Source organism: Rhamphochromis longiceps, linkage group LG20 (assembly GCF_057381845.1).
Source record: "Rhamphochromis longiceps isolate RC_006_pf linkage group LG20, R_longiceps_female_GT1.1, whole genome shotgun sequence".
Classification (NCBI taxonomy): domain Eukaryota; kingdom Metazoa; phylum Chordata; class Actinopteri; order Cichliformes; family Cichlidae; genus Rhamphochromis; species Rhamphochromis longiceps.
In genome coordinates this window covers 33,802,214-33,825,728 of record NC_140576.1, presented here as the reverse complement: position 1 = coordinate 33,825,728, position 23,515 = coordinate 33,802,214, and the positions used below count along the sequence as shown (strand labels likewise).

General features: G+C 40.4%; 2 protein-coding genes and 1 non-coding gene across 4 annotated transcripts in view; all 3 read right to left on the bottom strand.

Moving 5' to 3' along the window:
• nckap5l (NCK-associated protein 5-like) overlaps positions 1-10,741 on the bottom strand; it is a 58,543-nt gene extending 47,802 nt beyond the window's left edge. The window contains exon 1 of the mRNA XM_085395002.1: positions 10,570-10,741. The gene's annotated coding sequence lies outside the window, so the exon portion shown is untranslated. The remainder of the gene's footprint in view (positions 1-10,569) is intronic.
• Positions 10,742-11,662: 921 nt separating this feature from the next.
• Positions 11,663-23,277, bottom strand: kansl2 (KAT8 regulatory NSL complex subunit 2). Of its 2 annotated transcripts, none has more exons than XM_085395004.1 (10): positions 23,177-23,277; positions 21,533-21,790; positions 21,187-21,359; positions 19,083-19,197; positions 18,097-18,260; positions 17,852-18,015; positions 17,595-17,691; positions 15,789-16,042; positions 14,049-14,302; positions 11,663-12,478 (listed from the first exon to the last, which is right to left on the bottom strand). In XM_085395004.1, the coding sequence occupies exons 2-9, from the start codon at positions 21,781-21,783 to the stop codon at positions 14,066-14,068; spliced, it is 1,455 nt and encodes a 484-aa protein (XP_085251130.1). In that variant the 5' UTR covers positions 21,784-21,790; positions 23,177-23,277; the 3' UTR covers positions 11,663-12,478; positions 14,049-14,065. The 2 variants fall into 2 exon arrangements, with proteins under 2 accessions (XP_085251130.1, XP_085251129.1); XM_085395003.1 differs by having other exon boundaries at positions 14,099-14,302.
• On the bottom strand, positions 16,650-16,784 carry LOC146645762 (small nucleolar RNA SNORA2/SNORA34 family). Its single transcript, XR_014909200.1, has one exon. It is a non-coding gene; the product is annotated as a small nucleolar RNA SNORA2/SNORA34 family (small nucleolar RNA).
• Positions 23,278-23,515: the final 238 nt, after the last annotated feature.

The window sequence follows — 23,515 nt, the reverse complement described above, 5'->3', positions numbered from 1 at the left end:
CTGAAAGGTCCGTTGAACCACATGTTATCTACCAAAGTCATGTCAGCTCTGAGGCCGAAAGGATTAGTTCGTTAACGCTCAAGCAACCGAGATATTTTAGTGACTTTTAGAAAAAAATAAATCACAGTATGGTCACTTATGACGATTTAATGGCTGCACTGTTGTTCATCATGTTATTCCATTTCCACTACCCGTGGCAGATATTCAGAATTATAGTTATTAATGGTTTTAAATCTTTTTTTAATGCAAAATCTTCATCATTTGAGTTGTTTTCATTATCGGTTTGGTCATTAAGTATCTGCCTCGAGGCTTCTGAGGCAGTAAATCTCGCTGCTCTAGTTCTGTTAGCTGTAAAACATGATAGTGCAGTGATCCACACGTTTGTGTCACACCTTCTTGCATCTGTTTCTCAGATTTATAAGACACATATGATTTATTAATGCAATTTGCTCCAATCTCTTCCACAACCTAAGTCTAACTTTTCGGTCTTCTTTAACATAACCTCATTTTTATTTACGTTGTTTTACAATCAGTGTTTCATATGTAACAGTTTTGCGCTCTCTCGCAGTATAAGACCGTCACTATGCACCCGGGATGCTTTTACTTTAACCGTGTTGTTTATTTATTGCGGGCTGTTTTATTTTCACGCTTCATCCCACTGCTGTAACGCAACATTGATCTCACAAGCGAGAATAAAGAGTCTATCTATTAGAAAAGTAGAATAAAATGCACACCTCAATCTGTAAGGATGCAGAATCTCATATACACAAAGTGACTTTTTGCACAATACTCAGTCTTTCGCACATTTCTATTGCACTGTTGTGTCTTTGTTTTGGTTTTTTTGCAATTTCTGCACATTGCACTTTATGTAGTCCTGTGTTGATTGTCTGTTATATGTCATACGTAGCATAGATCTTGGAGGAACGTTGTCTCGTTTCACTGTGTTCTGTACCACTGCACATGGTTGGAATGACAAAGCCACTTGACTTGATTGGCAGAAACTGCATTTTTCTGCCCCCTTGATCAACAAAAATATTTTATAGACTTAAGTAAATGGGATCCCAACTAGAAATAGTATTTTAAAGAACGACTTCATTAGGATTCTGGTGATTTTTCAGCAGTTGGATCTAAATATAATCACACTAGCATGTATAAAAACACAGCTGGGGTCACTCAGTCACTTGACGGTTTGTACTGCAGATTAGCCAATCAGGAACTGTGTTGCTGTATCCTGTATCAGACACAGGAAATCTTTTATACCTCGTGCAATAATTTTGTACAACACGACACATCTGTCGAGCAGAGGATCCGCTGTAAACTCAGCCCGGCTGTGTTTAGCACACGTTGTGTCTTACATTGTGCTCCAGTTGTTGTTTTTTTAACATTTACATGAATCCATTTTTAGTTCCATTTTCTCTCGTTTCAATTGTTTGACTTTATAGATTAGCAGCGATCGCCAAATTCGAAAAGTCCTGACAAACGACGATCAAAACATTTTCTGCGACCCAACAAACTTTAATACCATCTCGTATCATCGCACAAGCCGAAGATTTCCGATGACTCATTCACAGACTTAGCTGATATTTCTTCTCCATTAACAGCTTTACTTCCTCTACCCGATGGCCACTCACTACATTTGTAAGACAACCTCTGGATCACAAATAAGTCAGAAAATGAAGAATTATGTCGAACTGCTCTCTGTCTTTCAAAAAGAGCTTATTTTTATTTGTTTATTGTAAACTACTCCTAAAGCTGACCTGCACTTCCTCCTCGCCTCACCAGGCGAGATCCTATTATAGTTTTTCGTGTTATTAGTTATGTTTACAGTATAATATAGTATTTTTAACAAAATGTAAACAAAAACAAACAGTCTGGTTCGAGTGTCCCACATTTCTTTGTTTTTGGTTAACTCGCGTTTGGTGGTGTCACTTTTAACCTTGAAAATTGGAAGGAACATTTTTCCTCAACTTTTTTCTCCAACATTTTAAACACCAGAAAAAAACCTTTACCTTCTCAGGATCCAGTACTGTCATTTTGTCAGTAGCTGAGGCGACCAGGAGGAATGTTCAACCAGGAGGAGACATCAGAGGCAGACCCAGGACACCCCGGGGACTTAATTTCTCCATCTCAGCTAGTTTGGGAATGTCTCTGTATCCTCTGGGGGGCTACAGGGGGTGGCTGGGGAAAGTGAGGTCTTCTTTTGTGCCTTATCTGCGACCCAGATAAGGCACAAAAGAAAATAAATGGATGGGGGCCTTTTGGAGTGAGTCCCTTGATACCAAGATATATCGGTCCTCTTTTAAACAGCATCAAAGTTTGCATTCTGTGGTCAAAGGCTGGATGGGTGGTGGTGGTGGAGTCAGTTTGTTAGCCTGCAGATGACAGTTTTTATCCCAGCAGGGACTTCGTTGTGGTTTGTTTTCACTCACTTCCTGCTTTTACTGCTTTCACTCGCTGCTTTGTCAAGACAAACACAGATTGTGTTTTGGGTTCAAATACACACTTTCACAACGTTAATGTTACATATAGGAATGAGTCATGTCCAGTGATTTTAAATGTAATGCAAGCTGTCCTTTACAAGCTATGTGCTGAGTAGGAAGTGACATCTGATGCTTGTTTGAGCAGGGTTAGCGTGAAGGCAGTCTGTGGGCAGTCAGGGACTGCCCGTCTACCTGCAGACAGCGGCGTTACATTGGGACAGAGTCACAAATATGCGGTACCACCGGTCTGTGGGCTACTCCTGCTTGTAGCCCACAGACCGGTTGTGTCACATGTTGGTCTGTCAGGCAGCCGTGGAGAAGAGCAAAGTTATCTGATACAAAGATCTGAAGTGAAACAATGTGTCAAAAACAATTTAGTGTCGGCAGACGCTGTCTGTTCTTTTCATGCTTAATGTTTTTGTCACACTTGTCCCATTCCTGGTGAACGCGGCTGTCACACCCTTCCCTGTTTTGGTCCACTCGTCAACCGGTCGGCATTCGAGGGCCGTATACTTAATCCATGTCCAGCGACATGCCATTGGGATTTTGGAGGACTGCATGGAAACTCATTTGCGGTGGGTGAAAATCTCTCTCAGTTTGCTGTCCAAACGGAAACGCGTACGCAGACGGATACATTTGCGGGGCGATAAATTACGCTGAAGCCGTGCTATAACCCCGAACACCAAAGGACACCGTGTGTGTGCATCTGCAAGACTCCATTAGTTTTGACAAAACAGCAGCATTTACAAAGGTCATATAATTAATCATTCTTGGTGGCTTTACTGCTTGTGCTGAACTTTGAAATCATGAGTAATATTTCTCTTTATAAATGATCCTTTAATCTCTTGACTACTTTTTGAATTATGAATTGGTAACAGTTTCCCTGGTCTGCTGTGTTTTTATAGGGATTTTTAACCATAGCTCAGTTGCCATAAGGCACTGGCCTGCCATCAGAAACACACTGGCTTGCAGCGACCGGCCCAAAGAACACTTTAGAGGACAACCTGCTGCCACCAAAGCCACAAACTCCTTCAAGAGGACGTCTTCAAATATTTGTCTGACAAATACTTAATTTAGCCTTAATTGAAAATACAAAAAAGCACAAACTCTTCACACCACTGAAACCACTTAAAGCTATTAATAAACAAGAAGAAATCCAGACACAGTTACCATTTGTCAAACCAGAAAGTTCAGTTCCCTCCAAAAATCACAGTGCCCAGCCTCAAATGATAAACTTTGTTCTTCAAACTAAATCTGTAGTTTTCTGGTTTCTGTTCCTAGTTTTTTTTTTTTTTTTACAGTATGAAATGTTTTGATGAATCGTATCTGAGCAGGTTTTAGCTGCGAGACAGTAAAAAGTCCATGTGGAGAGCAAAGGAGGTTCTGAATGTGACAAAAGTGCAGTTTTGAAACCATCTAATGTCTAGCAGGCTTCTTTAATTTATCTGCTTCAGTAAACAACGACTAGAGGATGGAAAGTCTAAAAAAATAAGTCAGTTACAGTTAGATCAACCTTAACTGCAGCTTCAGCTAAAAACGTTGGCACTCTTTTGGATTCAGAAAAGCATCAGGCAGTGGCCCAAATCAGAGACAAATGGGTGCCAACATGGTGGTTGCCTCCATCTTTTATACGCTCTTACCCCCAGAGGCTAAGCTGATGGGTTGCCAGATTATCAAAGTAGCTGCTGATGAATTTTCTGCAATAATTAACATTTTATTAGTCGCTTACAGTTTGCAGTAAAATAAATAAATAAATCCACATCTGACTCCCTTTCTTGTTGCTTTACTCATTTATCAAAATTGTTGCCGATTAATTTTCTGTCCATAAACGAACAGTTTGGGTCGCCTAATCGTTTCATCTCAGCTCAATCCCAGCGGATTGCAACCGCTAATAAAGTTTTTAATAACTGAAACCAGTTACTAGAACCAGCAGCCAAATTAAACACTTACTCCATGCCACGTTTCCCCCTCTGCAATAAAGCCTGAACAACGTATGTGGCGTCTGCGCGAAGCCGGCTGCAACAAGCTGTGGCACACAAAGGCGTGCAGAACATCTGTGGACAATTAGAGGCGAACAGAGCGGGCGAGCACTTATACTGCCCATTACACTTGAATATGTCACTGGCTTGACTTCTCATGATGTAATGCGGCTATCTCAAAGTTGCATCGGGATGGAGCGCTCGCAAAACTTCAATCGAGCTCAAACACAGGCACACAAACCGTAAATGTGATCTTGCGAGCGCAGAGTGGAACCACATTTCTCCGCACAGCAGCCCCATAATACTCTCATGCTCTGAGGTCATTTTATCAGGAAGAACTGCACGGTGCGCTGCATGTCCCTCACCAAATATTGTTCCAAATGTGACACATTCGGGCCTTCTTGTTCTGAAATCCTCCCAGCCTCGTGTTTAAATTCTTCCAGTTACGTGACTCAAACAAACACATGCCAGTAATTCCACCCAGTTAGCAAAGGTAGACTTTCACATTTACAGCTCTGCACGCCTCGCTGCTGTGGTGTGATATAAATCCATCTTCCACACAAACAGAGAGGTGGTTTGCTCACTGTTGTGCAGATGTTTTCCCAAACATCTGCTAAAGTTTCTCTGAGCTCACTTTAAATCTGTACTTAAGATCCTGTGATCCTGCAAGTAGGCCTTTTTGGCATCGGCAGGCAATTATGGTGCAATCTTCAGATTAAAGCAGCAAGAATAGACTTTGCTTGAAAGCAGGAGGCATGATGTATCCTGCAGTTACATTTTTATGATAAATATGTGTATATTTATTGATTTTTTTAAAGATTTACTTACTATAATGAGACTTATGTTTAGCACCTAAGCTGAAAAAAGGGAAAATCCATACTGGGAGTTCTCTAATGGTGCTTCAGATGACACCATGATGACCTGAAACTACAGAAATCTAATACTGTGTTGTAGGGATGGTCGTGGTTTTTCAAATATTTGACTATTTATTAAATAATAATAATAACAAAAAAAGCAAACAAGTGGTTACTGACTGTTGCTTTCTGTTGTAATTAGCAGCATCTATAAGTAGTTAATGGGCTTGTACAGTCAGTGGGGGCAGTAATGGACCTCGATGTCAAACCATTAAACATTTGAAGGTGCAGAGAGATTAGATGCTACTCTACAAATCTGTAAAGTCAAAGACGACCGCTGGCAGAAAGTTCTGAAAAACAAACATAAATGTGATCCAGTGTAAACTTCACCAGGTAAAACCTGCAAACAAACATTATTCCCGTAGTCAAAACCACAAAAAACGCTCCTTAGACATCCAGATGTTCATGCTGTTCTCACATACAGTAGAGGTCCAATCAGAACGCCAACTTCAACCATGAAATGTTGATCTGATTATTCCAGTGAATGAATAAAACGCATGCAACTGACAACTAATAGTGTTAATAAATGTTGGTGAACTCTTTTCCACATACAGCATTACCAAAGCTTTTATTTTGGAAATATTTTTCAAACAAGACTAGGTGTCAATCACAACTATGTGCTTTCATATGAGAGGGACTCTATTGAAATGTACCAAATATGAAAAAAAGGCCTTTTCTTGTAATGCCCTCGGTCCATTGAGGGACTGGGGACCTCTGGGAGTCTTCTCTGGTGCCTGGCATGGCGACGCTGGCAGATGACTCTCATGGTTTGAGCTTGTCTCATCCTGCAGATACTTGATTCGATTGTTATCTAGAGAATTTGGAGGCTTCGGGATCTTTGTTGTGTTCCTCGAGGCGTTTCTGTCTTTTCTGTTGGTCTTGGCAAGCTTCTGCAGGTGTGGTTGGTTTGCCAAAGCTTACAGTACATGGCTAGTAGACGTTGATAGATTGTACATGAAAGATGGATGTTTTAAATCTGTATTCCTCGTGATGACCTGCAGGGGGCCACTGTTCTGCTTGCAAAAACATGTCTATGAGAAAATGAGCCCTTCTGATGCCTTCTATGGCCTCAGTAAACACTTTCCTGATGGATTTCATGAAGTCTGTTCCCCATTAGAGTCAGAAAGGACTCGAATGTGATGTTATATGTTATGACATGATAATACCTATAAGCACGCGGAGTCCCACTCCACCCTTTGCTTGTCACTTTCGATTTCAAAAATATCGATATGGTGACAGTCAAAATGCTCAAGTCAAGCTTTCAAGATGGAGCTTCACTAAGCAATGGTTGACGTCACCATGGCAACATACAGTTTATGTACAAGTCAAAGTAACCTTTCAATTAATGAAAGATTTCCCAGCACCGCACTGCAGATGTTCTGAAGTTCACAAAGAGCTCTTAGAAATACATCTTTAAAGTATCAAAAGGTTTAACTGAGTGACCTCAAATCCTTATCTCAAACAATTTTGCTGGGAACTAATCAGTCACTGTGTTTAAAATATGATGTAACCGTTTCTAGGTCCTTTGTGCCATGCGGTCAGAGCGGATTTCTTACATGATATATGGTGTTTTTCTGCAACTGCCAAAAACAACAAACTACATCATTACAAAAGCAGACAATCTGGACGAGGAACCGAACGTACGTCATTTCTTCTCAAAGCAAAAATCAGGTAAAAGCAGCCTGCAAACACTAAAAGATTCATCGAGCGTTTCATTGCAGATCTTCAGTGAAACTTTAATATTTTACAGCCTGAATTCCAGCCATCTCTGCAAGCCTATAATTCAGCATGGTTCAAACAATGCTTGCGTCCTCGTTTCTTCTGACCTAAAGCTTGGTCCTTCTTCAGAAAACGATGAGACAAAGGAAACAGCATGAGCGTATATCTGGCCTTGAACCAACAGGCACAGATCATTAAAACTGATGTTTTTCCTCCAACAATGAGGACTCTTTAATAGCTGCACAGCAATTTCTAAGATGTTTTAACTCTCGTGTAATCGCAGAACGGCCCTACAACTTGTTAAGATTGCTGGCACATGTTTTATAACCTATAAAATTCCCCACAAGGTGAAAACAAACAAGAAACAATTCACCCCATTCAGAAAATGTGGAAGGTATCACAGTTAGTAAAATGCAGCTTTGTTAACACGAACCAGCAGATGGTGATAAGCTGTTGTTGTGCTGGGTGACATGGATGCATGCAATCTGTTGCTTTCACTGACGAGTTGAACTATCAGAACTTAAACAGGAGAAAAACAATATGAAAACATATTTTAATAGCCAGCAGAGAAAAGGTCCAAAATTCTCCAGTTTGTACTTTACTTTGTCTTTTGTGATTGAAAAAATTCAATGACATCACATCAGGCTTTAGGAAATCTTAATAAGAATCCCAAAAATAAATCAAGAAATCACTGCATGTCTGTTTGGTTTCCACGAATCTCAATAGTAAAGACTTTTCTGGTCTTAGTCGCTAGATTCTAGTCTTAAAGAACAACATGATGTTCATATTATAAATTATGGTTCCCATTATAGCCAAAAAGAGCACTAAAAGTAGCCCCAAGGTATGTATCACATCTAGTTCCATAAAGCTAAAACAGTGACAGCCAAAACTCGAAGCTTCACCGATACATCCGATAAAGTCCAGGTGTCCCACTGGGGCATCATCCACTGATTTCATATTAGCTGCATTCACATATCTGCCAACTACTGATAAAATACCAGAATTTCACTCACCTAAATCGAATCACAAACTTATAGGATGTTTTGCATCACAGTGAGCTCCAGTGTATGTGAGCACAAACCTAGCAGACACCAGTCATCTCCAAGGAGCCACGCCCCAGACTCCAGTATCCATACAGGTAAGTTATAAAACAGTTCAGCCCATGGTGTTGCTACGAAGTGCGAAAAACTGTCCACAAAGACCAACTTTATTTCTTCTATAAGGTTTTAACATGAGAGCATTTTTGAGAGGCAGCTTCAAATTGTGATTTCAGGAACTGCAGTCATTGGCACTCCACAAGTTGCCGTTAGAGTGGCAACAACCTTGTGAAGAGGGAGGAAGTTGTACTGACCAGCTGGTTGCACAGAGGCCACCTGGAAGCTTTGTAGACAACATTTCGACAGATGGAGACACTTGTGATTTTTGCTGCTTTGTCACAGTCAGTTGCTGTACTATCACTAAAAGACTGCATGCAACTGAAACTTGTCCCCATTCTATTCAAAAAATGAGCTTTATTTAAGATGGCGGGTGAATGTGAGGGGCCGCTGACCTGGTCCCCATCTTTGGAGCAACCATTTCAAAGGCAGCAAGATTGTGCCGTGGTCCCTAACCACTGTTATCCCTACTGTAACTGTAGTATAGATTACACGGAAGCTATGTCCTGCTTTAACATATGGTCTGAGTTTATAAATGAGCCTTGAGTGACAGTGACAGCTACTGTTGCCAGCTTTACGTCATTTTCTAATATTTTCTAAATAAAACTGTTGTAATGAAAATAAACCCTGCACTGGTTTAATGCCATGTTGATGAAAATCAGTTTGTTGACAGTTGGATTATGAAAGCCAACAAGGGCAATGATATTTTCCAGATGACTAGATTAGGTTTCTTTTTAAAAGTTGTAAACAAACAAAGAAACAAAGACAAAAAGCATCACCGTTCTTGTTATCTATAGCCTAACAAGGCCTGACCAGCCGTCCTACAAAATGATCAAAACAAAGTTTTCACCAAATCTGCAAAATCAAATGCAGATTCATGAAGGTTCGACTTCTGCTTTGTGAATGTCATGTTTAATTCAGAAAGCAGCAGGCAAACATCAAACGTCAGAAGATCTGATGAAAATATGGCATTTCTGTTTGTTTCATGTGTTAATTAGAGAAAGGTTATCCACCCCTGTGTGACTTTTCATATCTGCAGTTTATGACCTGCTTGGTTGCATTTTCATTTTATCAGCACAACTACCAACTATTGCAATGTTTAACCTGTTTTAAATGCACTTATTCCGAAAATGATCACTTTTAATTCCTCAAAACATTTTCAGACTTCTCCTAGACAAGCAGATCTGCCAGGATTAGTTGGCTGATTACAATCACTGAAATGTGGGGATTGTCTTTTTTACCCCTGGTGTAAAAGAAATGATTTAATTATTTTTTAATTAGACACAGCGAGTCCTGAACTTTGGGTAAGTGTTTAAAAATGATAAAATGACCTGTGGAACACAAAATATCTCCATATTAAAGACTGACTGCTTGGCATTGCGCATCCTGTTGTTAAGCGGGACTCTGGTGGTTTTCCAAACTCATCATATTCATACATGCACACATATCAATTCAGACTGGAGGTCAGCGCAGACCAGCTGAAGTTAAAATTCCTCTAGTCTGCACGGTGAAAGACACATTTTAAGAGGAACTGGAGCTCAATTCGGCTGGTAAAATAATCAAACCAACAGCTCTCCTCCTTAAAAATGATCTGAACTTCACATAAAAAAGGGTGGCTCATCCCTCCTCGCATCCATGCTGCAGACACATTAATTCATTCACGAACATCATTGTGAGGCTGATTTATTCTTGATTTAAAAATTCTGGTTTGTGCAGCGTCAGCCTCCACTCACAGCCTGAATCTCTGACAAAGCCCACACTAATGAAGCGCAGTTTATTTCCATTATAAACTGCCTTTTCTCTGCATCGCTGCGAGATGACAAATGAAAAACGAGCCGCACTTACAGGACTCGGATGACAGTTCCTTTTCCATGTTCCCTTTTCAGGTTTTCGAGGCTCAAACGGCGACAGGATGTATTTCAGCTCCCGCGTAACGCAGCTGAACCAAACCAGAGCTGAGCTTGGGAAAGCCTCCAGGTTTTTCCTTCTTTTTTGGCCCCTTTTCTTGGGGACAGGCCCTTCAAACCCAAACCCTGCGCCGAAATGGGTCCCCTCCGCCACGGGTAAGCGCGCTGTTACGCCCTTGCGTTTCTCCCACAAACGAAGAAAACGCAGGAAAAACGCCGCAGCGTTTAAGGCTGAAGCAGCCCGCAGCAGCAAATCAACATTTTCAGCTGTGAATCGGCGCAACCTTTACATGCCCGGTGATGTTAAAACAATGAAGCGCATGCAAACGGATCAGTGTCGGTATTCCTGCGAACCCATCGGCCAGCCGAGCATTTCAGCACATGAAACGGCGTTTTTCCGTTTTTGAAAAACTCACCTCATTTGGATGGAAACTGCCGCTGTGTTGCCATGTCCGGTAAAGATAAAACTATACTATTTTTCTTCTTTTCTTTAAAATCTCTACCTTGGGCTCATTTTTGCGGCGGTGTCCTGCTCCCCCAGCAGCGGCCGCTCTCCTCCTCTGCCTCGCCGTTTAAGTGTTTGGGTTGGAGGAAAAGTGATGTCATTGTATGAAATTTCATTACCCGCCCCACTTTTTTTCCCTTCTTTCGGAGGCTGTCCCACGTTGCCAAACATAACTTCGCTATATACTTAAAAAAAATCTGCCCCGTATGTGTGGTTTGCCGTGCCTTAAAATACTCCTGCAGGCACCACCGATATGGACACGACCAAGAAATCCATCAAAAAATAATTTGTGGTTGAAAGAGTGACATTTTTAAAGTTAACACACAAACAGCTGAAAACCTGATACAGCACTCAGGCTTCAAGGCAATTTAACCCAAACTAGAAATAATACAACCGCATGACAAAAAGAAGGAGGGTGAGTGTATGGAGCTAAAACTGGACTAGAGGCCTTAAACAGCTATTTTTCTGAAGGTGACCTCAGGCTTAAGTGCAAATCTGGACTCGTCTATGTGGAACTGAAACATGCTCGAACACTTTACAATACAGCCTGCGTTTACTGGTGTTTGAATGGAGATGCAGAGGAAAAGAACAGCTGGAGAATAAACAAATCTGGGTGCGAAATGACTTCAGCTCCAAATTTTCCTCATGTACACTTGACAAACATGCACTAAACTGCACCAAATCTTTAGTACTCACAGAGGGAGTAAATTACAGAATCCTTCCAATGGTTCCTGTTATCTAAAGCCAGATGAAGGTTTCTTAACAATGTGTGAAAGCACAAACTACATCTGTTAAAGGTTTGTTGTTGATCATAAGCATAAAACAAGTTTAATAACCACATATTGTCTTTATTCATTTAAGGTTCCCTTTTCTCGCGCAGTAACAGCTGAAGCTATAAACTGCTTTTCTGCAGGAATCAACTATAAATTTAAGCAGTGAAGCATTTGCAGATCAGCACACATGTCCTGTACTTTTTATTTATTTGTAACTACAACCAATGAAAATGTGGGAGATAAATGTGGGTGATGAAAAGGTTTGCTGTCCTGCATAAAATGAAACGACTGGTCGCTCAAACTGAAACACAAAACCACCTTAGCAGACAATAAAAATTACATCAAGTATTTTCGTAAATACTGGCTACAAGGGCATATGCAACAACAGAATGTGTTAAAGTGTAATAATGGGAGAAAGTTTCCAGTTGCTTTAAAGTTTTATGGAAATGTGTTTTCTGCTGCAAACATGCCGATCAGAAACAAAGTTACCTAAAACCCCATTTATTTCCTCATCTTTATTTCAAACCAGGCAGTAGGAGCAGAAACAGTGAGGCACATTACAATGATGTTTATAACTGAAACTGCACAGTGTAACATTTTACCTAAAACTTCAGTTTTCTCCCTGCATTCCTCTAACATGTCCAGCTGACATTTCTGATCCAAACGCTTCCCTCTCAGCTGACCTTTCCCTGCACCTTCACACGACTCACCTGAAACGGCCTCACACTGGGTGACGTCTCATCTCAGGCTGGATTTTCTTTAGTATGAAACCAGGAGTCTAGTTCCCCACATGAAGTACAATATGCTGAAAGGTTATTATGGAATTTCTGCCCATTGATTCCAAAAACATGTCGCCTACTCCAGCTTTCAGTCTCAGTAGGAGCCGCTGAGTACTTTAGTACCTAATGTGGGCTGTATTATAAACGAGTAGCAGTGACAGTTCTTTGAAATGCTGGTTCATCTGGGAGCGTCGGCTGCAGCAGAGTCGATGTCTTGGAGCGAATTGTCAGTCGTGTCTTCCTCACCTCCGACTGCCTCTGACACCACCTGAGTGGAAGAACAAAGATAAAGCACATTTACTGCTAGTTCAGATCATCTGTTTGTGTAAAGGGCCGACAGCACGGTACAAAAGCTTCTTTTCAAAGGGTTCAGTGATTCTCTTAACCCCACTGAACATCTCACTTCATATTTTCTTTACACCACAGCTTTCAAAGTTTTGATGACAGATTGCAAAATCTAGAGTGACAGACTGAGGGGCAGAGAAGAAATACAACATCAAATAAAATAAGCAAAAACGAATAATTAAAACTCAAACTTCCCTGGCAGCACAGGACAACCTGCAGAGAGGCTGTTACATTCCTAACCTGATGCATATGGAAATATTATAAATGCTGCTCTTATTTTCAAACATGTCTATGACAGACTGAGTAGTCAGTCTGACACGAGGTAAGGTCTGAAATTTTGTGTTTTAAAATTTAAGTGTCAGAAAAAAGGTTTTAGTTAAGAGGATTTAATTTAGTCCAGCTAAAAGTGCATTTGTGTTGATGGAAAATGCACAAATCTCATTGCCTCCACCGTATGCAGATAAATTGAGCTTAGGCATGTAGTGACTGCACAAAGGCCTTTTTTGTAGCAGGAGAAACCCAGCTGCAGGTAAAGCCTGTAATGAGTCTGTTCCAAGGACTGTAATTGTTTTGCCTCTATATAGTTTATTCTTTAGTGAGATGGCAGCTATAATTCGTGAATACATTTGCTCTCAGGAAATGTTAAAGGGTACTACTGAAACTGGAAAACTTGCTATTGGTGTTGTCCTGGACTGCTGCATCTTAGTATGTAAAGTAAATGTTATGGTCTGTGGGCCACTTTGTGAACCACAGCTTCACAGACTGAATGTGACCAGCAGAGGTCTAAAGGTCTTTGCAGACCAACATGTACATGTTGTAGCAGTCTATAGCCACTTGGGGGCAGTCACAAATACGCCTGTTTATTGCATGTTTGTTAATACGAAGTTTATTTTTTATTTTCTGGGAACTAATCAGTCACTGTGTTTAAAATATGATGTAACCGTTTCTAGGTCCTTTGTGCCATGCGGTCAGAGCGCATGGCACAAAAACATGCCAGGTTCACTTTCTTCACTGTCAGTCACCCAAGCCCCCCTTTTTCTTAACTGAGGCAAGATTTTATGGATATATTTTAATTTTTTTAAGACTTGTGAATTTCTCTCTCTCTCTCTTTTGAAGAAAATACAGCTATGACACAACACATGCCAAAGAATACACCTGTAATTTGTTATTTGTATCCTTTGTATTTGTTCAAAGGTGTTCATAAATTAAGTCAAATCATGTCAATTAATGTCAAAAAATGATTTATTTTTCTTCAACACTGTTCACTCATATGAAGACAATGGACATAAAACAGATTAATTTCATAAAGGAGACTGCATCCTCAATAAAAGCTCCTAAAGGTACGTCTGAGATAGAGAACAAATAAATAAAAAAAATAAATTCATTAATAAACTAAAATCAACCCTAACCTTTTTTGAGTTTTCTTTTTTCCTGTGATCAACCTGAAAATGTTTTCAACACAGTACAGTTTGAATTGAGTGCATCAATGTTACCTGCCACAATAAGATATTCACGACGACAAAACCCCTGATTGAGAGTTAACCTGGTTGTTCATGATGGCGTCCACATCTCTCTCTGAGAGTTCCTGCCCTGAGGTGTCAAGGTCCTGGTCTGGGTCCTCGCCAGTCAGGATGTCCATCGGGGCCTCAGCTATGGCTCTGATGGTTTGGTCCTCCAGGGCCAGGGCTGTGTCAAACTGCAGAGGGGACGGAGGACCCTGCATACCGTCCCCTTCCACATCCAGGTCCTGCAAAACAGAGATGCTCAAAATTGCTATTGGAGGCATTTTTGATGGTATATTTATAGAAATCCCCCCGTGTGTATTTGTTTTTTAAGCTTGCTTTCATAGCCATTTGTTTCATTTGACTCAACCTGAGATCAATATTAATGGATCTGTTAACAGAAGGATAACATAGAAGCTTATATGTCCCTTTATATGCAGACAAACAGCTATGTTGGTAATAACCCACAAACGGCCCATTCAAAGTGAGGAAAAACCTGATTGGGCAAACCGTACCAGCATTTAAGATGCTGCTTTACTGAATCATTGTAACCTGCTGCACATGCAACAGTCTGTCCACTTGCAACCTCTGCCCCACTTGAGCCAGACTCCCTCTCCTTTAAAGGGTTAAAATCCAGAATATATAATTAAATATAATTAATATTTGAAATGCATATTTCAGACTGAAGTAGTTTTATAATAGTCATTAAAGTGGAATAAATATTCCTATGTAATAATTTTACAGTATTTTTTGGAGGGGTGAAGTTTTTTTGTCATTAGGGTAAAATGTGTTAGGATTTTTAAGGCTCTTCCAAGGGTTAAAACTCCTAAAATGTTTCCTACCATAAAGCAACTTACTTACTCAGCTTTTTTTTTTTTTTTTTAACTTTTTAAAAAATTATTAAACAGATATTGTCCCATTGATAATTTGTGGGCTCGCACAGTGACACAGTGGTTAGCACTCTGTCTTGAGTTAAATTCCAATATCAGACCAGGGAGGTGTCTGTGTGGAGTTTGCATGTTCCCCGTGTTTTTGTGTGTTCCCTTTGGATTCCTCCCACAGCCCAAAGACATGCAGTTAGTGGGGTGATTCTTAATTGCCCATAGATACAGACAACCATTTGGTTTTGTGGTAGCCCTGCGACAGACTGGTGACCTGTCCAGGATGTACCCTGCCTCTTGCCAAAATTTAAATTTTTTAGAGTGATCACACTTGTCAATTTGCAGGTCATCAGTGACACTGTTGCACAATTACATCAGTTTACGCTTGCCATTATGGTGTTACCAAACCCTGCAACATTCCCCTGAAAGATCAGTCAGCACTCAGAGAAGAGTACAGGTGTCATCACACAGAGATGATAAAGAAAACGTAACTGGGTAACTTCAGTTGTAAAAAATAACTTGCTCAAGTAAAAGCCTTTCGTCTGCTGCAATTTGTAACTTTCTGTAGCTTTTCTTGTTTGTACTTTTCTGCTCAGTAATGCATTTAAAATAAGTGTGGAGACCAGCAACCTCATTAAACCGAAAAATACTCTACTCCAGAACAAAAAAACCAAAAACATACTACAGCAGCATGACTTGGTACACTATCCCCTGCTGTGGTGGAAACTTTACAACAGCTTGTTGAAAAACGCATTCAGACTGATACTCATCTTTCACAAGAGGAATTATGTGGAACGTGATATGTGTATTAGAGAGAAGAGGTTGGTAGGTGACTGTCATTTCTACGTACATCGCTGAACTCGAGAGGGAGGTTTTCTGTGGGCTGAAGCTCTGCCGCACTCAGGTACATGTCTTTGCTCATAGGGGTGAACTCCTCCTGTGGCGGAGCCTCCTGCTCGGGCTGGTACATGGGCGGAGGCAGGGTGAGGTGCAGCGGGCAGCGGGGGTCGTCTGACTGACCCATGTGCACAGTACGATCACATGGAACATCTTTTAACCCTGGACACATTTTAAAAAGGATCTGGTTGCTGTCCTGGTAGATATCTGAACATGTGGCTGTCAAGGAAAATTTGATTATCAAAAAGAGAAAAAAAAAAAAAAAGATAAGAAAAGAGAGAGAATACCAAAAAACTAATTAAAGGGTAAGAGTTGCGGAGAATTAATGGCAAGCTGCACTGATGCTTCTCTGGAGGCCCTCTGTTGTCCAGCGCTTGCACCGATTTCTAATTGGCTTTCAAATGTCACCCATCAGCATCCAGCACCTACAGTCGGCCCATTTTCATTCTCTAACACCATTTCATTGTAAGTATATGACAGTGAGACAACTGCCTTCAAAAATCATGGTTTGTATTCATCTGGATTTCTCAAATCTTGTGCCTGATTAAAAAACAAACAAACAAGAAATATCTTAGAAATATTTAGAAAGCCTGATAAACGTCCTTGTTGCATTAAAGTGATGCCTTTATGGTTTTGTAGAGCATGTTAATGATAAAATTCTCATGTCTGGGTTCAATCAAACTAAACTGGCTATTGAAAGAACAAAATTCTTAATATTCAATAAAGGAAAAATTGTTATTCTCACACTGTGAGAACTAAAATGCAAGACTGAAAAACATGAAACGTTACGCTAGTCAAAGTAGGTTAAGAAAGATTTTGTTCCTTCCAACTGAATTGATTAGCTCCTTTGTTTTCTGGGAAACAAATCAACAGACCACAGGAAGCTGTTTATCTAGGCTCCCGTTGAAACGAACAGCTACTACAAGCTGCTGGTCTTGATTGGGGCCAAGGGGAGGAGGGCGGAAATGAGAAACGTAACTGAAGAGTGTAGAAATCAGCAGAGAGCAGATCAGTCTACATCTGGCTCATTCATTCAACAGAACAGAGCTTTAAAACACACTCCATTCAAACTTAGTCAAAGCTAACACCTGTTAGCTAACAGCTTACCTTTGTCTCATCAAACCTTTCCTGGTGCATTATGAGGAGCTGAATGAGATCAGCCTAGTGTTAATGTCCAGCACAGAAGCAATACGAGCGGAAATTAAGCAAAGAGAGTCTCATTTCATGACACGTCTTCAAACACAGCTCCTCTTTTCACTGTGGAGCATCTCTGCACTCAACTCTTTATCTCTGGTAACCATTCTTGAATGAAGCCACAAAGCCGCTCCCAGCTGTTAAGAGAATATTACACTAGCTAGCATCACCCAATATGCCCTTTGGCATTAAATTTTGTATCTGAGTAGTTACTAGTATAACAACAATAGCAATAGCTTATTTCACAAATCATATAAAATTGTGTGTTACAATGTTTGCCCTGTTAAATTTGGCTGTGCATCATTTAACATGATCTTATATTAATGTACATTGGTCATTTGATTCATTGTGAGTGGAAAATGTGTACAGTTGGTACAGTCCCCCTCTCAATACAGTATATATTTTACATTTAAACCCACCAATTGGCAATAGAGGACAGTCTGTTCACCGCTGTTAAGCTGGTTTTGAAAAATTCATATCATACGTGATACTATGATGAGTATTCCACCCATCATCTTTCATTCAGTGATTATTTAGTCACACTATTAAAGCCATCAGAGGATACGTGAGACACAGTGTCGGGCCATAGGCAGGCAGGGATTGGTACATCGGGTTCCCTCCATGAAGGAGATGCATTTTTCACTCACTGTTCTTGTGTGTGGCTACAACCGAAATAACAAACAAACATTAGATAATGAAGTGAAACGTAATCATAAACAGTTGACGTTTTTTTAATTATCCCTCTATGACACGACTGCCAGAGAATATAAGTAAAGAAAATGTACAGATTTCTTTAAACTCAGTATCAATTCAAGTTAGCACCTGAGGGCCTCCTTCTGTCACAGCCTGCCTCCTTTCCCTCAGCTGCCGGTGCAGCAGGGCCTCCACCCCGTACCGGCGGCGGTATCGACGCAGAGCTTTAAGCTTCTTCAGGTTCTCCCTCTCCTTCATGGAAAGACCTTCAGGCCCTGTCAGGAGGCTGGTACCTGTAATCAACATTAAAAGGTTTGTGTCACTCAGAATTAAGAGGAGTGAGCAGTAAAAGCATAAATTTGTCCTATGATTACCTATAGCTTCATGCTCCATTTTGCGGTTGTGCAGGTATCTGCGCTTCTTCTCTTTCAGCAGGTGCTGCAGGCGTTTGAACTGATCAATATAGAGGGACTGGAGTCTGATAAGTTTTTCTCGAGTGATTAGCGCCACTTCTTCTGCAGTGTACACTCCTGCATGTCTGCCAACACATAGCATTGAAAATCTAACGTCCATTGAGTTTCAAAACAATAAACTACTCAGTATCTAACAATTTAAGACTAAGATAAGTAATTCTTAAATCAACATACAACATTATGTTGTGCCACTGGATGATGAGCTCAGGTATTAAGTCGGAGGTATTAAGTTATTAAGTCAGAGTCATCACTAACAGCTTGTCAATAAACACGATTCGAGCCTTTGTAGGTTTGCATATTAACTACTTACTTTTTTAAAATTTTCTGTCAACGTTTTTAGCAAAAAGAATGTAAAAAAAATCTAAGACTTATGTGCGCCTTATAGTCGTGAAAATACGGTAAGACGATTGAACTGCTTCACTTCCGTCTGCCATTTATTTATTTTCCGGCTCTTTGAAAGGTCGCAGCAAAATGTTGAGGAAAGGTGTCGAGTTTTATCTGGAGCATGTACAGACTGATATTAATCTTTAATAGGGCTGTGAAAATTGAGAGCTAACAAAACAACTGCTGCACAATGTCGTCCGCCATCTTAGTTGAACTGGTCACGTGACTGCATCATATGACTAAAATGCATCCTTGTTTTCGAAATCTTCCTTTTTCGCTGTCCACACAGCGAGGCACATGCAGCGTTTTCAAACTTATCCACTTTGGAGAGTGTTTTCAAACCAAAAACGCCGTCTCAGTGTGGACGGAAGGCCAAAAGGGGGGGAAAAAAGATGCATTTTCAAGTCTGGACATGGCCTAAGCCTTCTATCTTGAACTACAGATTCTTATTCAAACTACATAACTACACAATGTGGGTTGAGAAGAAAATCTTAAGAGCTTACTTCAGAGGATCCTCGTGATCACTATCGATGCTGTCAGCCTCGCTGTCCGGATCTCCTCTCCACGTCTGGTCCAATACCAACGGCCCCTGCTCTTCCTCACTCAGACTGTCCTCATCTAGGAAGAGGGAGGAATTAGTGGTATTTTTATCTGACTTTTGGTAGAGCATGCTAGCGGGCCGTCGTTATTACCGTGTTTTTTGGAAAATACGGCACACTTAAAATCAATCCTTTGACTTTTCTGAAAATCAACAGTGCCCTTACAATCCCGTGTGCCTTATGTATGAATTCGGGTTGACCTCGAAACGATTTTATGTACACGGCGCTTGGAAATCTGTCAAATGTTTTAGTATGACTTTGCTAGGCTAGGAAGCCGCACCGCTTGATGGATTGTCGGAGCATTACGGCTAGGGCTGCTCGATTATGGCAAAAATGATAATCACGATTATTTTCACTGAAATTGAGATCACGATTATTTGACGATATTTATTTAACCCTTTAAGACCTACTATAGAACCAAGTCCACCAGAGCTTATATTATTTTAATTTATTTTTTTTTACATGCTGTAGTGCCATTTGTGGGAGCATTTCAAGTTGCTATACATCAATACAACTGTTATAGCCCATATTTTAATAATATGTATGCATTAAGTGCATAGTAATTACATAAATTGCAAAAAAGTGCAATAAACTACAAAAAAAATTGAAAATCGCTTTTGTTTTGTTTACATATATTTCTACTTGGAGAAGTTTAAGAGGTTTATCCCTCAAAACTTTAAATACAATAAAGTTGCAAAAAATAGTTTCCCACCACAGGAAATTTATTTTGAGTGTCTTCATAGTTTTATTTTGGAGATACAGCAATTTTTATATACTGCAGGAAAAACAAAAAACAATCCTATGATGCAAATTTGCAAAGAAAACAGCATGTGCATCATTTCACTGTGGGAAGTGTTACGAACAGCTGATAGAAACGGCAAAGCGTGTTTCTGGAATATTATGTTTTTGTTCCTGCAAGCGCTTTTTATGCAATTTTTGCAAAGCTATATGTGGAACGAAACCGTGACCGAGGACAAGCTGATGGCATAAGATGTAAGTACAACTCCTCCGGTTTCATATGCAAAACAAATTATTGCGCTAGCTTACACGGTTCAGGTTCTACAGGGATTTAAAAATAGTTACGCAAAACGGAGCATGCTGCTCTGACCGGCTTTAAAGGGTTAACAATGACTTTAAAAAAATAATATAAAATAGTGTGCAACACCACTGAAGTTTTTTTTTTTTTTAAACTCTTTTCAACCAACGGCAGTCACTCTCCTCTCCAAATAACTATAGCTTTCCGAGCTTCCCTCGGGTCCTCTTAATCAGCGGTCTCCACCCTTTTTTGCGCCACGGACCGGTTTATGCCCGACAATATTTTCACGGACCGGCCTTTAAGGTGTCGCGGATAAATGAGGGAGGGGCTAATAATCGGCTCAGTCATTTTTAATGATCGTTGAAAGCCCAGATCGTAATCGTGATTAAAATTCGATTAATTGAGCAGCCCTAATTACGGCTATCGAAAGCAGGAGCCTCGCGGAGTGATACGTACGGTGCTTCAACATAATATTACCGTATTGTGTGTGTATAACCTCTTTTTAACTTTTGTGGATATTGGTTATGCTGAGGATATGTTGCTCAGTTTCCACTGGAAATACCTTTTGGTTAAACTGTCAGCAAGGAATTTGCATTTGCACTGTTAAATTTTTATATAACTTTAATGCAGATAAAAAACAGCTGCTTGTTTAAGTGAAAATACATTGATGTTATGTGGTTTTTTTGCACTAATAAAGTTGTGGCGTTGTAAAGTATTTTGTCTAGTGTCAATTATATCGTCAGTTATATCGTTATCGCAAATTTTCAAATGTATATCGTGATAAATATTTTTGGTCATATTGCCCTGCTCTACAACTAATGAATGAAAGCTATAAACTTTTTAATCTTTTCACAAGTGTACCAAATAACCCAACAAATAAAACTAATAAAACAACAAACAGTCTGTACAACTACATCAGCTTAACCCACATGCACCCAAATTACTATTTCCAAGTCAAAAAGTGGCCATTACCTAGAATGCGGCTGGCTTCAGAGCGTCCTCCATCAAGGCTGTGTGACTCTGCTCGGCTGTACCCACTAAGTTGAGACAGCAGGGCCTCCGGTGACGGACCAGAAGACGCCTTTCTCATTTGAGCTCGAAGAGCCATGGCATTCCTGCGAGCGTGCTCCGCACAGAAGGTCACTCTACAGAACAGACATTCAAATTGAAATTAGGAGGCTGCATGGTACTGATGAGTTTATTTACATTCCCCCTTCTCTTGGGATTAAGTTCCCATTAATGAGATTCACAGCAGATAATGATGAGATTTAATTTGTTTTTATCGATTGTTAATGGCTGATTTAGACCTTCCACCCACCCGTCTTTCCTCTCTGCCTTTGGTGCGGCATTGGGACACCGCTTCCCGTTCTTGGCAGAGACGTAGCTGCACTGTTTGTAAGGCGCATTCTTGTCCTCCAAGATGTGTTTGATGCAGAATTCCAAGCCTTCAAGTCGTGGCTGAGAGCAGGGCCGCTGGGTGAAGGAGCAGGCCTGTGGCTCCTGAGGTCGGGGTGTCTGGGTCACCCGGTTCCGACTTGAGGGCAAAACATGAATCCGTATCCTGTTCATTTCAAGCCTGCATTAAATGTAATAACAAAAAATAATAATAATAATAATACATTTTTCCTGTTCACACCAAATGTTTGTATGGCTGCATGCATGAATAACAGCAAGAATTCCTATAAAAACATTTGTTTGAATGTTGGAATAATGTTGGCTTCTTTAATGTATTTTTATTCAAACTACTAACTTTGGTGACCAACAGGCTGGTATTTCAGAAACTGCTGATCTAGAGATCAAAGATGGGTCACACAGATCCAACTCTAGGGTTTATAGAGAACAGTATGAAAAAGAGAAAACGTCTAGTGAGCAGCAACATGTCAATAGAAAGAAATTAGAAGAGGCTAGACTGCACTGAGCCGATAGGAAGGCAACAGAAACTCAGATAACCGCTTGTTTAATCAAGGTATGCAGAAGACCACAGCACGTCAAATCTTAAACCAGATGGGCTATAGTAGCAGAAGACTGGACGATGATACTCCTGTAAGCTAAAGCGAGCAGGAAGGGATTGGAAAAGCAATGTCTGGTCAATTTAATATATACTGAAAGGCCAGGATCTGATGTAAACAACATGAAGCTCCATCCTATGTTGTATGACCAGTTCAGGCTGGTGGTGTCGGTGTAATGGTCGTTCTACCCACACTTTGTTAAAATCCCACAGCATACCCGATTCTGACAATGTTCAACCCTTTATGACCAGAACACTCATCTTCTGATGGCGGCTTCCAGCAGGATAACATACCGTGTCAGAAAGGTTTAAAATGGTTTTCTGAACAATTACACTGTACTTAAATGGGCAGGATAGATACTCGTGGTTTTTCGCCTTTTGATCCCAAATATAACCAAAATAGAAAAAAAAAGCATATTGAAAATATGCACATAAGGTGTCATTGACCAAATCACTATGAGTACTTAAATCTAAATAAAGCTGTATAAAACTAAAACAATGTTTTCATGTTATTGGTTTACTGACGGGCGATGTCAGATGGTCGTTATTAACATCAGTAAAAGCTTATAAATGTTACGCATACAACCTAAAGGCAATTGTAATAAGTAACAAAGAGTAATAAAGGCCGCATTAATGTAAGAGAGAATGGCATTTTTTTTAAAAAATTCAAATATAAATCGAGGAGACAAACTCCTCTCTGCGTTAATGGATAAACTCTAACCGGGCGCCACACCGAGCTTCAGCCCGCCTCTCCTTACTGCGTCACTTTAACAGTTAAGACGGCAGTCGCCATCTTTGATCAATCGCTGCTAACGGCAGCTAAATGCTAATTTTCTCATTTTGCAGCGAAGATAGCAAGTCGGTGCCACAAAATTGCCGTATCCCTCCATAACGCCAACGTGATTGTATGCCAGAATATGAACATATCGCTAATTTCTATTTGCGGCCCCCTACCTTTGTCTCGGACATCCGAGCTAGCGTGAGCTCCCGAAGAACACTGTTACGTCGATTTTCCTGCATTCCCTGTTAACTGCCACAGCCGCCGCTTACAATAAGTAACCCCGCCCACCTAGAGATCCGATTAGCCAGAGCGCCGGAGTGAGGTAGCCCATTGGCCAATCCAGTTGCCATTCAAAGTGGCATCCACCCAATGTATTTACACTTTTATCATAGACCAGGGCCTCGAACTCTTTAGAACACAACTTGACCTCAAGAGGGCTACACTTACAATACCACTGGATAATACCCCCTATCTTTTAAAAATAGAAGAAAAAAACAGTATATTTTGAAAAC